The sequence below is a fragment of the Mesocricetus auratus genome, unplaced genomic scaffold (assembly GCF_017639785.1).
Source record: "Mesocricetus auratus isolate SY011 unplaced genomic scaffold, BCM_Maur_2.0 Super-Scaffold_100004, whole genome shotgun sequence".
Lineage (NCBI taxonomy): Eukaryota > Metazoa > Chordata > Mammalia > Rodentia > Cricetidae > Mesocricetus > Mesocricetus auratus.
This window is the reverse complement of record NW_024429189.1, coordinates 78,680,111-78,698,872: the sequence shown is the minus strand read 5'-3', so window position 1 is coordinate 78,698,872 and position 18,762 is coordinate 78,680,111. Positions and strand designations below refer to the sequence as shown.

General features: G+C 36.6%; 1 protein-coding gene across 1 annotated transcript; it reads left to right on the top strand.

The window, feature by feature from the left end:
- Positions 1-9,343: 9,343 nt before the first annotated feature.
- LOC101831449 (olfactory receptor 4F3/4F16/4F29-like) lies at positions 9,344-10,392 on the top strand. The gene has a single exon (XM_005064790.3). It carries the CDS (start codon positions 9,430-9,432, stop codon positions 10,390-10,392), a length of 963 nt encoding a protein of 320 aa, XP_005064847.1. The 5' UTR covers positions 9,344-9,429.
- The last annotated feature ends 8,370 nt before the right edge of the window (positions 10,393-18,762 follow it).

Here is an 18,762-nt window from a genome sequence, read left to right as displayed (position 1 = left end):
AGCAAGCAAAGATAAAGCTTTTCTTAACACTAACGTGCTTGAGGAAGTCTAGAGAAAAGCATAGCATAGCCAGGAAAAGTATTTGAACAACACAGAAGAATAATTGTAATAAGAATCAATGTATAAAGGGGATTTGAATTTGATTGGAAAGACACCAAGGGTGGGGTATGTGGGTTGGCTTGGAGAGAAGAAAGGGAAGGAAGAAATGATGTTATTATATCATAATATTAAAAATAAAATAAAAATTCTCTATTAAAATATTGGAAAAAGCTAAACAACATCTGCCTTTGAAATAGGACCACAGTATACATAGGGAAATATTAATTACTAGAAAATGTCAAAAACTAAAAACTTTGTCATCTTTTGTATGAAATGCATGCATTAATCAATCGCTCTATGCTCAGAAATAATAAAATTAATATTTAATCTCCTACTAAATGACAAATAAGAAAAATTATTTGAGAACACATACAAATAAAATGGCAAGAATCATCGTTTCTGTTTGTTTTTCAAGGGATAGTTATAAACTTACCATCTTTTGTAAAATAGCAGCAAATGTGTTATACACTTTTCGAGTTTGCAAGATGAAAGTGTCTCATGTATTCCTGAGTAGAAAATAACATTTAACATGGATAATACAAGACCAAACGCTGAAAGTAGGCTATCATATGTAATGCCATTTTTCAGCATGATGGGGGCAATTTCAAAAAAAAATAATACCAGAAGGGCCTGGAGTTAGATTTATTTTTCTTGTTTTATTCTGAATAATGTAAATAAGGCTGATAATAATCTGTTTATTTTTTAATTAATTTTTTTTATTTTAGAAACACTCTTATCTACGTATTCATATCCCCTTTCCCTCGCACTCCTATCCTCCCATGCTTCCCACCAATCCACCACCCACTCCCCAGAGATAGTGAGGCCCTCCACGGGGGACCATCAAAGTCCATCATATCATTTGTGGGAGGACCCAAGCCTTTCTTTCCATGTCTGGACTGCAATAGTACTTCTCCATAGGGAATCGGCTCCCAAAATCTATTTGTGATCTAGGAATAAACACTGGCTACACTGTTAGAGGTCTCATAGACTTTGGCCTCCTAGCTAGCACCCACATTCAGAGGACTTGGTTTGGTCCAATGCTTGCTTTCCCTGCTTTACAACTAGGGTCTGCGTGCTCGCATTAGGTCAGGTCAACTGTTTCTGCGGTTATCTCCAGCATCATCTTGGTTCATTTGCTCATCTCTCCTCCCTCTCTGCAACTGTATTCCAGGAGTATGGCTCAATGTTCAGCTGTGGGTGCCTGTTTCTGCTTTGATCAGCTACTGGGTCAAGGCTCTAGGAAAGGTAACCAAGATAGTCATCAATCTCATTATAGGGGAGGGGAATCAAAGGCAGCCTCTACATTACTGTCTAGATACTTAATTGGGGTTATCCCTGTGGATCCCCTACCATTTCCTTTGTGCCGGACCTCTCTCCAAACCTGTACTGGCTCCCTTTATCAAGGCATCTCCTTTCTTGCCCTTCTCTATTCCTCCCAGTCTCAGTCCTCCTGTTCTCCTCCTCTCTTTGCCCCCTCCCCTTGCAAAACCCCTCCCACACAAGCTCCCAATTTGCTCAGGGGTTTTTGTTCCCTCCCCTTTCTTCTGGGGACCATGCTTTCTTCTCTTGGGGTCCTCCTTGTTTTCTAGCTTCTCTGGTAGTGTGGATTGTAGGCTGGTAATCCTTTGTTCTATGTTTAAACACCATATATGAGTGAGTGCATACCATGTTTGTCTTTTTGTGACTGGGTTGCCTTGCTCAGGATAGTTTCTTCTAGTTCCATACATTTGCCTGTGAATTTCAAGATTCCATTGTTTTTTCTGCTGAATATTGTGTAAATGTACCACATTTTCTCTATTCATTCTTCAGTTGAAGGGCATCTGGGTTGCTTCAAGTTTCTGGCTATTACAAACAATGCTGCTATGAACATAGTAGAGCATATGTCTTTGTTGTATGAATGTGTATTCTTTGGGTATATGCCCAGGAGAGGAATTGCTGGATCTTGATGTAGACTCATTCCGATTTTCTTGAGAAACCACAATACTGATTTCCAAAGTGGTCGTGCAAGTTTGCACTCCCACCAGCAATGGAGGAGTGTTCCTCTTTCTCCACATCCTCTTCAGGATAGAGTGTCATTGGTGCTTTTGATTTTAGCCATTCTGGCAGGTGTAAGATGTATCTTAGAGTTGTTTTGAGTTGCATTTTCTCAATGGATAAGTATGTTTAGCACTCTCTTAAGTGTCTCTCAGCCATTTTAGATTCCTCTATTGAGAATTCTCTATTTAGTTCTGCACCCCATTTTTTAATTTTTTTAATTTGGTATTTTGGTGGCTAGCTTCTTAAGTTCATTGTATGTTTTGGAAATCAGCCCTCTGTAAGATGTGGGGTTGGTGAAGATCTTTTACCATTCTGTGGGCTGCCGTTTTGTCTTGCTGTGTATCCTTTGACTTTCAGAAGCTTTTCAATTTCAGGAGGTACCATTTATTAATTGTTGATCTCAATGTTTGTGCTACTGGTTCAGGAAACTGTCTCATATACCAGTTCGTTCAAGGATACTTCCCACTTTCTCTTCTAAGAGTTTCAGTGTGGCTGGATTTATGTTGAGGTCTTTGATCTGTTTGGACTTAAGTTTTGTGCATGGCAATAGATATGGATCTGTCTGTAGTCTTCTACATGTCAGCCTCCAGTTATGTCTGCAACCATTTGTTGAAGATGCTTTCTTTTTCTCATTGTATAATTTTAACTTTTTTGTCAAAAATCAGGTGTTTGTAGGTGACTGGGTTGATATCAGGGTTTTCAGGATTCCATTGGTCTACCTGGATACTTTTGTACCAATACCAAGCTGTTTTCAGGACTATAGCTCTATAATAGAGCTTGAAGTCAGGAATGGTGATGCCAAATTAAAAAAATCTTATTTTACATACCAGTTCCCTCTCCCTCCCACTCTCCCATGTCTCCCACCAACCCCCATCACACCTCCATCCACTCCCCAGGGAGGGTGAGGCCTCCCACGATTGACTTACTAATTTTAAAAAGACTTATTTAAAAATGCTTAAGAGAAAATTGTATTTTCTCAGAACAGATGGTTACAAACCTCCATAAATCTTTCTGACTCTTTTTAAAAGAATTTCCTTATGTAATTTTCACCTCCCTGTGTCTTATAGATTTGGGAAGCCATCTTGAAAACAGTGATATCTTGGATGAAGTACATAAACAGAAGAACAGTTTGTGAGTAGTAGTGGGCATTGTTGTGAGTAGATATTACTTTTTATCTCCTCAGAAAAAGTCACACTACATGCTTGCATAAGAGGGAATGAATGCAATGAATGAAATTTATTCCTGTTTTACTTTAGAAAGAAGGGTTATTTTTTCTTTTAACATTTGAAACAAGATGTCTACATCTGCTTTTAAATAGTAATGCAGTGGCTAATTTTATTTGTTTCACTTGTGTCCTGATGTAACATGAAACCTTTGTATGTATTTGAATACAATGTATATCAGAGAGACTTTATATGGAAAACAGTTTTTATTTGATGGGGTCAGGTAAGTTTGGTAAGTTTCTTGGATTCTTTCTCAAAGGATGTTGTACAGTCTTTAGAAAAAAGAACTTGAAAATTATTGGTTCATGCTTCATTAGCTGTATAACTTGGTTTAGTTACAAAAATTAAATATCTATGATCAGACAGGGATCTTGAAGTTATTGGTACTATATGAATGATTATTCTAGTACACTACTGTAGTGGTACCATGATAATTAGACCTCATGAGTAATGAATAGAATGTGTACTAGAGTGTTCCAAAAGACACTTGCATATCTGAATGTAGACTATGAATTATATTACTTATGTAAGCAATATGAGCACAATTTTGCACATGCAAGTATGTCTCCTCTAAGTTGATAGACTGCAATTCTTAATATGGGAAAAGAGGCCAATTCTTGATATATTTCTTTGGAATTCAGAGTCAATATATATTACAATTGAATGTGTTCTGCAGACCTGTTTATTACACAGTTCATAAGGCTATGAGACTTATTTCTTCCTTTTCAAAAACCCATCAATAACAGTTCTTTTATGTTTATTTTATTTTATTAGGTTTTGAGGTTATGATATAATTACATTATTTCTCCAACCTGTTCCTCCCTCCAAATTCTCTCATATATGCCTTCTTGCTCTCTTTGTCACACACATATACAAACATATATTCCTAAATACATAAATACAACATTCTCAGTATGTATACTTGTACATATATGACTGGCCATTTGCATTGGCTAACCAATAAGTGTACTCTTCCTTGGGGAAGACTATTTCTTCCAAAGTCAGAACTCCTTTGATGTCTGTAGTTCTCTGTGTAGGAAAGACCCTCTTGGACATTCCCCCATCCACTCTACCACATCTATTACTTTTTTACTTTCTCAGGTCATATGTAGACAGCTATGGTGAGAATTTATGAGTATAGCTTCTGACATTACTAGAAGTCACAACTTCATAGAAAACTCCCTCATCCTCTGGCTCATACAATCTTTCTGCCCCCCACTCTCCCTGCTTCTGCAATGATTTGTGAACCTTAGGTGCCACAGTTGTTTTGTTTTGATAATGATCTCCATCCATTACAAAGAGAAGTTCCCTTGATGAGGGCTGAGGACTACACTTATCTGTGTATATAAGAACAAATATTTAGAATGCAATTAAGGATAATGCTTGTTTAATAAAGTGGCAGTTTAGGCATTCCTCCAAGGTCCCTGACTTTCCTAGCCCTGAGTAGGTGGCTAGGTTTCCATTACCAGGCACAATTATCCTGTTGTTTAGATTCATTTTGATGTGGCTTTGGATCAGGAAAATAGTATGTAAACTTTGTAGGAGAAAAGATTCATGTATAGTGTAGAGTGTCATAGTTTCCAATATCTGGAACACACCACACACACACACACACACACACACACACACACACACACACTCACAAAGAAATAATTTTAGACAAGCCCTATAGGTAAAAGAAACAGGAAATGACACCCGTGTCTATAAGTCAATCAGGACAATTCTTCAGCAGTGGTTTCCTACTCAGGTGATTCTAATTTGTGACAAGCTGACATTAATACTACTCATAATGTACATATTCTTCCCCTGTCTCTGTCTCTCTCTCTCTAATTCAATATCAAGCATGAACAGTTTCAAATCATTTCGATTCAGTCATTTTTTCCAAGAGTCATTAACATTTTAGTTTCTCTTCCTTTCCCATTCCCTTGAGGCCATTGACCTTTACCCCACATCATTATATCACAAGTCAAATGTTTATACCCAGCCAGGCACATCTTATTTATACTGTGCCCTAGCTGGCAGCAAACATGGGGTTACAAAGTAAGAGATTTAAGCACTGTGATTAGTACTTAACAATATGTAATCAGCTGAGTATGTTGGGATGCCTAGGATATCATTTTCAGGTGTATACCAGTTTCTATGTAATCTTCATGTCAACTTTATTGTATGGATTACAGTTATAATCCTATTCTTTATAAGTTTTCAAAATAGTAATGATTTATACCCAACTGTTTAACTGTTGGGGCTAAATCTGAGACTTTTAGATTTCTTTATTGATACTTTGGTATTGAAAAAGTATCTGAATGTTCATGTCCTTGTGCCAGAGACATGTCTAACCTTTTATGTCCTATGTATTTTCCTTATATGTTTCTATAAGTTTTTAATATCATCTTTTGAGAAACTGTTTTTCTAATTCCTAAGTCTTTTCAAGTGTATTTATCTGTTTTAAGAATGAATAAGCAATGATCACTAATCTTAGTGAGCCCTTCCTGCTTCCTCAGGATGTCTGCAAATGCAGTTAGGGGCAACTGGACAAACCACTTTATGTAACATAGCAGAGAAATTTATCTTTTCTGTAAAAACTTTTGTTCCCAGTGAACTCAGGCCTTATCCCGACTAACAAAGCAAAATTAAGTTAGCATAGGTGTAAGCATAATGAAAGTTAGAGAAGCCTGAATTCCATGAACTCCCTATGGTCAGTGCAGGATTTTGCAGTCTTGTTTCCATAGGTCCTAGCCAAATATGGATGGGATTCTCCAAAGGGCCTTGCTGTCTAAGGAGCTTCATTTGCAAAACTTTTATGTGCTGTTCCCAGGGTGACAGTGTGACTTCTGCCAGCTCTAGATGCAGCTCCAGGTATTCTGCAAGTCACTATGCAGATAAGGTTGGCCTCAAACTCACAGAGATCCACCTGCTTCTGCCTTCTGTGTGCTGTACTTAAAGGTGTGCACTACCATGTTAACTTTTAACTTTTGTATTCAGGTAGGTAAATGATACCATAACAACCCCAGTTTTATATTTCTTCCTCCTCAGTATCATACTGTGAGCTACATAAATTCTTTAGTGACATAGACCAAACCAAATACATCTCTAGAGAAAAGAATTCTATAACCTTATAATCCTTCTGAATTACCATGTTTTTGCAGGTCTCTTGGTCAGCAGCCTCTTGAGGCAAATATAATTAGCTTCTCATTTCCTTAATGGGAGATTCTATTTGGCACTTCATGTGACAGAACACAGAAAAACCCCATTCTGCCTAGATGCTATTGTTATCATTCAGGTAAAATGAATGGGTAGAAATAAACAATACCTGGGTGGCTCATTCTCTCAGATGTCACCTGGCGATTAGAACTTCTGTGGACACGAGTCACATCTTAAAATGCTTGAAGAAGACGAGCAAGTGGAGAGGAGTTTGGAAAGGGAATAGAACAGCGTAAGGGAATAGTTGTTAAACAACTGATGTATTGGAAAAGGCTAAGTAACTGAGTGACTGCCTTTGAGCCAGAACCACATTGTAAATGGCCTTGAGACACCAAACAACGTTGTAGCATTTTCTGCTAAATTTATGTCATAATTCATCATTCTGTGCTCACCAATGAACTGGTAACTAAGGAAAATATCATAGACACTTGTAAATAAAAAGGGGAAATTTGCAGTTTCTGTTTCACTGGCTTTTAAAAATAGACTAGTTCGTACTGTGTTCCATTAAACAGAAGCAAATTTACCAGAAATTTTCATGTTTTCCAGATTGGAAACATGTTATAAATATCTTATCAGAAGTAAATTTTAACATGAGGCTAAGAGTCTCAATGCTGAAAACAGATATTCTTATAGAATGTCATTTTTAATTTTAAAACAAAATAGCACGAAAAATACCAAAAGTTGAATTTATTTTCTTGTTTTCATCTGTGGTTTATAGTTGGAGTTTCTGAATTCATTTGATTCTGATCAGAAAGATTTTAAGGAGGTATGGGGGTGACTTTTACCTAATTGTTTATTTGAAAATAGTACAGAACTATTCATATATTCCAATTAATTTTTATTGAGCACTAACATACATATGGTGTTCCTCAAGAGCAAGTACACTGATTTTATTGTGTTTGTTTCGTTGCTGTTGCTAAAATGATGTGAATAATGTAATGTGTTACTGAATGGGGCATAGTTAGTACATTTTGCAATGTATTTTGGGCATGGAAGTGTGATGTCCTCTGCTTATTCATATTCATTAATGTTTTTGAGTAAATGTTCATAAGTTGGTCACTATTATGAACAAGAGAAAGAGGAAGAGAGGCATTGATATTTTAACATTTATTTAGCATCCACAAATGGAGCACATATATATTTATATGTTGCAGACATGATTATGTCTATGGCCATCCCACCCTGTCCTGCTTGATCCTTTCTGAATACATGATCGTGATCTTTGCTTCATTTCTATAACTTACTGAAGTAACCATTTTAATTTGTTTAACAGATAAATAAAACACAAGACCGGGGACTTCAGTATCTTTTCTGATGATACACAGTATGTAGCTGATTAAGCATGAGTTCTGAATCCAAAACCCAAATGTTTTCTACCATGCTGTTTCTTCTCTGAATAAATGAAAGTATAATATAATATGATAAATATTTTTATGGAGTTAAAATTTATTCTTACACGATATTTTTGTGTATGTGTGTTCGTAATCCATGTGCCTATCAGTGCTCAGTGAACAGAGGTTGTTCATCATAATATTAATTTTTATGAATAATGGTACAATGAAAATGGGGAAACATATTGATATAAGCCCTTAAAACATCTGGATATAAGCCCTTAAGGTGAGAGTTGCTATAATACATGGTAGTTCTATTTTAATTGTTTGTATCTTTTTTCTTGTTTTCCTTTTTTTCTATATTATACCCCCTTCTCTTTTTGCATTTTATTGTTGAGGATGAAGCCCAGGGTCTTAAATGTGTCAGACAAGCACACCAATACTGTGCAGCAAAACCAGCCTGTACTTTAGTGTTTGAAAACTTTTTATACTTTGTTGTGGAATACTACATGAGTCTGTGCTACATTCATTTATGCTGTGCAATGTTTGTTTAATGATGCAAAGATGTGTTGCATTTGTTTTATTAAATAAAATTAAACTGGGGTCAGGGGACTGAGTCAGCAACTAGCTGACAGGAAGTGGTTAGGAGAAACCGTGTATAGATAAGTTCCTCAACTGGGGGCTGAGCAGAAGGTTGTCCTGCTTTTTGTGAGACATGAGAAAGTAAGGGGGGATAGCTACTTGCTATTCAGCCTCCCTAAGCAAGCAGATTTCACCTAAACCTTTGACTACTGAGATCTACAGAGGGATAGAGATCTAGATAAAGTTTCTTTTAGTTTCCTTGATGGAGCTCAGGCTTGAGACAAAAGAATTCCCATCTGGCTGCAGCCAGTGTGGCCAAATGGTTGTTGGTAGTGGTAGAGTTGCAATTGTTGGTTAGGACAACAGTTGCATAAGGGGCATCCACTGTATTTAATGAAAACCAACAATACTTTTTTCGTTAATGGATGTGTCAGTTTACATTGTCCTCAACAATTTGTAAATCTTCTCTTTATAAAGGCTCATTTAAACATTATGTATATGTGTCTTTGTGCCTAAGTTTCTGCTCCATGTTTGTGGAAATCTCATGGAAACCCAGAGGTGTCCTTAGATTCACTGGAATTAGAACTATGGATGAATGTAAACTACTTGATGTGGGTACTAAGAACAAAAGTAGGGTTCTTTGCAAGAGTAGCAAGTGCTCTTTACTGATGAGCCATCTCTCCAGGCCCCAACAGCCTCTTTAAAATATTATCTTTTGCATTTTTGATGAAAGCTTTTGTTACAGGTGTTAAGTGATATTTCAAACTACTTTATAATTTTCTAATTATTGATTGTCTATAGAACTTGCATTTCTCACATTATCCACTTAAAAGTTAGTTGCAATGCTATAGTAAAAATAGGTTTTACAACTTGGGGATTCTTCTATTCTGTTTACTAAGTTATAATTCACAGTTTTTTCCAATTTCATCCTTCAGGTAGCATTGCCAACAAATCCAATGGAAGGAGTGAATCAGTCTGTGGTATCACAGTTTGTGTTTCTGGGACTCACCAACTCTTGGGAAATCCAGTTATCTCTTTTTGTGTTCTCCTCCATCTTTTATTTAGCAAGCATAACAGGAAACTCCATCATTGTGTTTACTGTGGTATCTGACCCTCACTTACACTCTCCTATGTATTTTCTGTTGGCTAACCTCTCCTTTATTGACTTAGGTGTTTCTTCTGTTATTTCCCCCAAAATGATTTATGATCTGTTGAGAAAACACAGAGTCATCTCTTTTGGAGGCTGTGTCACTCAAATCTTCTTCATTCACTTCATTGGTGGTGTGGAAATGGTTTTACTCATAGTCATGGCCTTTGACAGATATGTGGCCATATGTAAGCCTCTCCATTATCTGACCATTATGAGCCCAAAGATGTGCATCTTGTTTTCAGTAGCTTCCTGGATTGTTGGCTTTATTCATTCTCTGTTTCAGCTGGCCTTTGTAGTAAACTTACCATTCTGTGGACCAAATGTGTTGGACAGCTTCTACTGTGACTTTCCCCGGTTCATCAAACTTGCCTGTATAGATACACACAAACTGAAATTACTGGTCTCAGTCAACAGTGGATTCATGTCTGTGGGCTCCTTCTTCATACTGATCATTTCCTATATTGTCATCATATTTACTGTTCAGAAACACTCTGCAAGTGGTTCCTCCAAGGCTCTGTCAACACTTTCAGCTCATGTGACTGTGGTGGTCTTATTTTTTGGTCCTGTGATGTTCATCTATACATGGCCTTCTTCTTTCACACACTTGGATAAGTTTCTGTCCATATTTGATGCTATTATCACACCCTTTCTTAACCCAGTGATCTATACATTCAGGAATCAAGAAATGAAAAGAGCAATGATGAGAGTGTTTAACCAGATAATGGGTTATAGACAAATTATTAAACTCTTGCACTCTGGTCACTCTTAATTGAGTGTAGACATTCATTGTTAACCAATTTCTGAGAAAAATATTTCCTTGCCTATTTTGATATGTTTATTTATATTCATATGTAGGCTCTTTTGTCTTATACTTAGTAAGGAATGATAGCATCTTATCTATTTATATAGCAAAAATATAACAAATCTAAATTCCTACAGAGTATTTTTTCCGTGAAGAAAGCTTTTAAACATCGAAGAGGGAATGTTGGTTCAAGGTCTTCAGGTAAAGGAACACTTTAAAAAAAATTACGTGTGTTTGTATACTACAGGTGCACATCTAAATCAAAGTGGCTAAAATACATGTGAACAGAATACCAAAGGTGGTTTGCTAGGACCCATTTGGCTTCATTCACAGATACAAGAGTGGTTCACCATGCTTATCAATAAATGTGGTTCTTCACATAAATAGCCTCAAAACCAGAAATTGCATGCTCATCTCTGTAAATGCAGAAACAGCACTTAATATAATTCATTTCATAATAAAAGCCATCAATATGCTAACTTTAAAAGGAAGATAGCTCAACATAATAAAAGATGTACTTTATAAAACTATGACCAATATCATGGTAAATGGAGAAAAAGTCTGAAGCACTCTGTTTAAAACCAGAAGATTTTCCACTCTCTTTGCTGTTATTCAATATAAGGAATTGATTATTAGCTAGAGTAATAAGACAACAGGAAGTGCTAAAATAGAGTTGAAACTCTGAAACTGTCAGAGGAAAAAACTAGTGGAAGAGTTTATTTTGACTTATGGTTCCAAAGGGGAAGTCCATAACAGCAAGGAAAGCATTGCCTCAGGTATTGCAGGAGGAAGCTGGCTAATCACATTGTCAGCCATATACAGAAAATAGAAGATGGCCTGGAAGTGGGGTGAGGTAACCAACTTTCAAGACCCACCTCTGAAAATAAGCTTCTCTAGTAAAATTCTGTGTCCCGTGAATCCCATAACTCTCCAAACAACACTATCAACTAATAAAATGTTTAAACATATGAGCTTATGAGGGGCATTTCTCATTCAAGCAACCATAGTAGTACACTGTAAGATATAGTCTAGGGCGATATTTCCTAAATAAGACTCTAGTTGATCAGGAAATGAAGCCAACAATTGTCAAATTGGTATTTATGAAATTTAAAAGCTTCTGTACAACAGAGAATATTATTAATTGAGTGAATAGATAGTCTAGTGAATGGGAGAAAATCTTTCCCACCTGCATATTCGAGAAATATTACTATGTAGACCATATCAAGACCTAAAATCTCTATGAAGAAAACAACCTGATTGAAATGGGCAATAGAGCTAGACAGAATGTTTTCAAATGAGAAGTTGCAAATGTTAATAAGTGTTTTGGAGGCTATGGAGCCTGAACTTGCTATCTTCTGTAACCAGGTTAGGCTCCCAGTAGTGAGCCTGGGACAATAGTCTAGCCATAAAACCTTAAACCTACAGCTGTCCTGTCTGCAAGATGCCCTAGGGCATCATTGCCCTAGGGCAATGGTGGCTCAGAGCATGTGGCAGTTGCCAACCATTTACTAGTATACTTAAGGTCTAAGCCACAAGAGGGAGCACATTCAAAACACTGCCAGGATGATCAGTACATGGAAGCTGGATGGTTCTGAAACTAGAGATAGAATAAAACATACTGGGGGAAAAATCAGATTTGATTGGGAAAGACTCCCCTGAAAATTCTACCTACAGATACAAAGAAATAAACCTACAAAACACATAACAAAAACTGATCAAATGTAAATGAAAAAATCATCTTTGACTAACTTGTGTACAACATACAATCTATACTTGCAATAATACATACATGTATACTACCTTTAAAGTCTATGTATTTTCATATCAAGGGAACCAGACACCAATTAAAATGGATGTCCCAGGTGATCCAACACCTCAAAATGGCTCTGTTGCAGTTTCTTCAGTGTTCTGCATACAGAATAGAGTCAAGGTCACTGGCTGAGATGGGCAGACTCACAAAATATTCCAACCAATTCTTAGAAATTATCATGATTGTACTCAAGGCTCCCCCAAAGATTCCAACACCCGAAGACAATAGGAAGCAGTCTAGAGAAAGCAATGCTCATATTCCCGAAAGATGGGTTATGGATGTTTGTTATCATTTACAAATTGTTGGTTACAAGTTGTTGTTGGTCATAGAAAGAAATCTAAATAAAAGGGAAGGAAGGCAGTTATGTTACAGGTATGATATGAAAAAGGGTTAGATTCTTTAATCTACTTTAATCCCATAAGCAACTATTAATCTCAAAAAATTTTATGGGTGTAGACTTTTATACTGATACAAATTTAAGGTTATTTTTGTTATATTGGACATGTGTTTCTATTTTTGTTTAAGCTATTATACCTATGCAGCTCATTTAATTATGTAATATAAAGCCTTAGCCATGAAAGATATTTAGGATAATAAAGAAATATAGGTTAAGAGTCACTAGTAACTATCAAACTTTTAGTCATGTTTGATACATTTTCAAGGTCATACAGAGATGTAGTTAGATAGATTGTCTTCAAACTCTTCAAAGACTAACAGAATATGGAATTTAATATGTTTAATAACCTATGGCTTTTCATGACAGTGAGAAGTCTGTTCCTGACAGCATCAATTTTCTTCAAAAGAAGATGAATGGCATCAAAGAACCTCCACATGGAATTTGTTTTCTTTATGGCGAAAGCTAACCATTTGGGTAAAGAAACTGCCCTTGTCTCAATTGCTGATAGTATATTGTCCAAGTAGGACACAAAAGAAAGCAACTGCTAAACTCTGCCAAGACAAGGTAGGACGACAGTCTTTCAAAATTCCTTGCTGCTCAAAAATGTTTGTCATATATACTAGGCCTTATAAGGCAAATGTTGATGCCCCAAGATTGCAGAAGAACTTGGGTGACTGTCCAGGCAGCCAGATATCCCTGTTGTTAGGTAATATTACAGCCTTGTGGGGTCTTTGATGGAGTTAATGACTAAATAATTAGACTTAAGATTTCCTTAGTTATGATAAAGTAAATTAGGTATAAAACTTTAGACTTACAAAGATATTTTCTCAAATTTCCCCAAATATAAATGAACTGGATATTGTAACTGTAATTCTTACTTGATACCTGTTTTGTTATATATAGTTTTACTATATTAAAGTTAAAACCTTCCTTTTAAATTAGACAAAAGGGCGGATTCTATGGAATAACCCTTCTGTACACTTTGAATATGTGTTGCTCTCGTTAATAAAAGGTTGATTGGCTGATAGCTAGGCAGGGTTTTTGGGGCAGAGAGAATGCTGGGAAGAAGGAGGGTGGAGTCAGAGGAGTCATGAGACAGATGAGGAAGAAGCAACATGAGAACTTCGTGAATGAAGTATACAAGCCTCAGAGCAGCAAATAGATTAATAGAAATGGGTTAATTTAAGTTATAGGAGAAATTTAAAAACAAGTTTAAGCTATTGGCTGAGCATTCATAATTAATAATGTCTCTATGTTATTTGGGAGCATCTGCTGGGACACAGAGAAACTCCACCTACATCTACCTGAAGATATACCCATTGGTGCAATAGTGACACAAAAGCATGGAACCAACAAACCACTATTTGGTTGGATTTAAGAATTTGATGATACAGAACCCATATCTGACACTGCTAATTTTGATAAGAACCTAAGACTGCATAGGCGATAGACCCAATCTGCTAATATTCTGCTAATAATATGACTCTAAACAACATATTACTATACCCATAGATTAGTGCATCCTTCAATCCTCATCAATGGAACTTCTTCTTGCAGTAGAGCATAATTAACACAGAAACCCACAAACTGGATAACAAGCACAGGATGAGAGACTTTGGATCACTCATTCCTAAATGCGATGACTGTATTACTTCTCTCCGTTCAAGGCTCAGAGATCTATGCGGAAGAGGAGACAGAAATATCACAAGAGTCAAAGGTAGTGGATGACTTTAAGGCAACAGCATATTCCAGACACAGCATGGCTGTTGGGCAAATGAACTGACAGAGACTATAATGGAATGCATAGTATCTGCACAAGTTCAAAACAGAAAATGTCCTATTAGGAAGAAGTAGAAATGGGCATTAGTTTCCACCTCCAGGCAGATGTTGGAACAGGTAAAATCAGTTTCCTTCAGTGGAGTGACACTGAGTATATGACCCCAGAGAAGGGTACTTGCTCAAGAAATAGTTCTTCAACACGAAACATCCTCCATGGTTTTGTTGTTGTTTGCTTTGGGGTTTATTGAATATTTTTTGTTTTTGCTTTTTTTTAAGAGAGGGTATAAGTATAAGTTTTGGATGGTAAGTATGGGGGCATGGGAAGGAATTGGAGTTAGGGGAAGAATGTGACCAAAATATGTTGTATGAAAAGTACAACTGTGTTCATAGCAGCATTATCTGTAATAGCCAGAACCTGGAAGCAACCTAGATGACGTTCAGCTGAAGAATGGATAGAGAAAAATGTGGTACATTTACACAATGGAGTACTACTTAGCGGAAAAAATGGAATATTGAAATTTGCAGACAAATGAATGGAACTAGAAGAAACCATCCTAAGTGAGGTAACCCAGTCACAGAAAGACAAACATGGTATGCAATTCACTCATATATGGATATTAGACATAGAGAAATATTATCAGCCTTCAGAGAAGCCAGGAAACAAGGAGGACTGTAAAAGAGACATACCTGGTCCCCTGGTGAAGCACAAAAGATAAGAGCCCCTGAACAAATTGGTAGCATGGGGGAAGGGAGGAGAGAGGTAGGAGAAAGAGAAGGGGAGAAGAGGAAGGGGGAAGAGAACATGAGGAACCAGGAAGATTGAGTGGGCAGAGGAATAGAGGAGAACAAGAAAAGAGACACATCAATAGAGGGAGCCACTATAGGTTTAAAGAGAAATCTGGCACTAGGGAATTGTATAGAGATATACAAGGATGACCCCAACTAGGAATGTAAGCAATAGTGGAGAGGCTACCTTAAATGCCCTTTCCCGATAATGAGACTGATGACTACTTTATACCACAACCTAGAGCCTTCATCCAGTAGCTGATGGAAGCAGAAGCAGAGATCCACAGCCAAGCACTGAGACAAACTCCTGGAATCCAGCTTCAGAGAGGGTGGAGTGATGAACAAAGAGGACAAGATCACGTTGGGAAAACCCTCAGAAACAGCTGATCTGAGAAAGCAGAAACTCATGGACCCCAGTCTGACAGTTGGAGAACCAACACATAGGTCAAAACCAGACCTCCTCCCAATGAGGGTGTCAGCTAGGAGCACTGGGCAGTCTATGGTGCCTCTGGCAGTGGAACCAGGATGTATTCCTAGTGCACGAATGTACTCCAGGAGCCCATTTCCCATGGAGGGATACCCTCTTTGCCTAAACCATGGCCCAAATGACTTGACAGATTTTGATGATCCCTTATGGAAGGTCTCACTCCCTTGGGAGTGAATGGGGGATGGGATGGGGGAGGTGGGGGACATGGAGGGCATGGAAGGATGGGAGGGAGAGGTAACTGGGATTGATATGTGAAATAAGATCGTTTCTAATTTAAATAAAATTATATAAAATACCTTAAGAAAAGAAGCAAATTAAAATACAATTATGATATTACCAGTTATACCGCTCATGACCACAAACCTAAGGGAGTCTGTCTTACTTAGTTTTCCATTTATATGAGATTAAACAGCATGACCAAAGAAGGAAGAATTCATTTGAATTTATAGTTTCAAAGAAATAAGCATCCATGATGGCAAAGTAGAAGCATGGTGACTGGAACTAAGAACTTAAATCCTTTAAGCACAAAACAGACAGTGCACTGGGAATGCTGTGAGGCTTTGAACTCAGAGCCCATCATAATAACATACATCTACTAGGTAGGGTATACCTCCCAAAATTACCCAAACAGTGCCCCCAACTGGTGACCAAATAGTCAAACATTTGAGCATATGGGAGATATTCTTATTCAGATGACCATAGACTATATTCTACTGCAAAGATATTTGTATATTCATGTTTTTGTTCTTCTTTACACCATAGCTAGAAAATGGAATAAGCCATAGATTTCCTGATGAATAGATAATGAAAATGTTGTACATATACACAAAGAAATTATATTCAGCACCAAAACAATGAAATTATGATGTGGTGATATATTATTTATGATTTATTAAAGCTTGACTGAGGATTCAGAAAGCAAAGTCAGCCACAAGTCATAGAAGCCAGGTACACACCTTTAATCCCAGCAGCCAGAACCTAGGAGATGGGTGGTACACACCTTTAATCCTAGGACTCAGGATTAAGAGGTAGACAGATCTGTCTGAGTTCAAAGACACCCAGGGATACATGAGTTTGAATCAGTCTAAAAAGAGTACAGATCACACACCTTTAATCCCAGCACTAGAGGAATATAAAAGAGAGAAGCAGGGTCTTCAATATTCAGGAGTAAGTATTCATTCTCCAGCCACACTGAGGAGAGGCAGTAGGATCAGCCCATTCAGTCTGAGGTAGTGATGAGAACAAGTGGGCTGCTATTTTGCTTTTCTGTTCTTCATCTTGAAGTTTGAATCCTAATATAAATCTCTATCATGTTACAATATAAGGTTAAAATATTTTATAATTAGTATTTATTTTTGTAAAGAAAGAATTGTGTGGAGATGGAGTCAACTCTTAGGAGTTAGTTCTCTTCTTTCAAATGTTCATTTCAGGCATTGAACTAAGGTCCTCGGGCTTGATAGCAATTGCTTTTATCCATAGATTTGACTCATTGGTCCAGAATATTTGTAATTGATTGATTATTTATAGTTAATTTAAGAAAATATTTTCCTTGAAGTAAGGAATAATTGCAATGAGTAATTATCAATTATTGGATACAGGTAATTTAATGAGACCAAAACAATTCCACTTCTATTTCCCTCTTTCTCTGCAGTATCTGAGTTTCAGAGTTCTTTGACCACACTGACCAAAACAAATAATTCTCTAGAGAAAAATCCTTTATCCATGATCTTCTTCAAAGCTGCCATACTTTTTCAGTGTCCCTTGGTCAGTAGCCTCTCAAGGCATATGTAATTAGCTTCATATATTCCTAATGGAAGATTCCATGTGGCACTTTATGTGAGATGACACAGGGAAACCTGACTCTGACAAGATGCTGTTATCATTCAGGTAAAATAGACAGATGGAAATAAACTTAGCAGTACATAAGTTGGTCTTCACAGATGTTAGTTTGTGATTGGAATTGCTGAGGACTTGAGTTGCATCCTAAAGTGCTTGAGGAAGTCTAGATAAAAGTAGAGCACAGCCAGGAAAAGGAATTGAACAACACAGAAGAATTATTGTAACAAGAATCAATGGGGCTTTGAAATTGATTGGAAAGAGACCAAGAAGGGGTACATGGGGTGACTTGGAGTGAAGAAAGGAAAGGAATAAATGATGTAATTATATCATAATATCAAAAATAAAATAAAAACTGCCTATTAAAATATTAGAAAAACTAAACAACTGACTGCCTTTGAAATAGGATCACATTTTACATAGCAGAATATAAATAGTCCTAGAAAATGCCAAAAACTTTGTAATCTTTTGTATGAAACTTATGCATTAGTCAATTGTTCTGTGCTCAGAAATGATAAAACGAGATCTAAACTCCTACTAAATGACAAATAAGAAAAAATAGTTTGATAACACATACAAATAAAATGACAAGAATCATCCTTTCTGTTTATTTTTCAAGAGATAGGTATAAACTTACTATCTTTTGTAAAATAGAAGCAAATGTGTTAGATACTTTTTAAGTTGCAAAATGAAAATGTTTCTTGTATTCCTGAGTAGAAAATAACGTTTAACATGGAGAATACAAGACCAAATGCTGAAAGTAGTCTATCCTATGTAATGCCATTTTTTAACATGATGGGGACAATTTCAAACACAATAATATAGGAAGGGCCTGGAGTTAGATTTATTTTTCTCTTTATTCTGAAGAATGTAAATAGTGCTGATATTAGTCTCATTTCTAAACTGTAGGTAGAATGGCAAAGGGTTAAAAAGTTTTGCCAAGCAGGGATTGCAGAATATGAGAAAGAGAATCAATAATACAAAGTATTGCAAAAACTCTGTAGACAACTGTGGTCATTGTATTTTTTGACTTTTTAAAAATTGTCATTTATTTATTCTTTATCAATTTTTCAGTTTTAATAATTTTCTTTTTCCTTTAGTCTACTCTGTTGTTTCATAACTGTGCCTAGACTATCTCGTTAAACTATATAGACACATACAGAGGTTTTAAGTGATAACGAACACCTTTTAGCGAATATTTATTTGTCCATATTTAGTTTTTCTGATTCTAAGCTTTGGGAT

What these genes read in the sequence shown, in the direction of transcription:
- LOC101831449 (XM_005064790.3), top strand. Translation starts at nt 9,430, where the DNA reads ATGGAAGGAGTGAATCAGTCTGTGGTATCACAGTTTGTGTTTCTGGGA.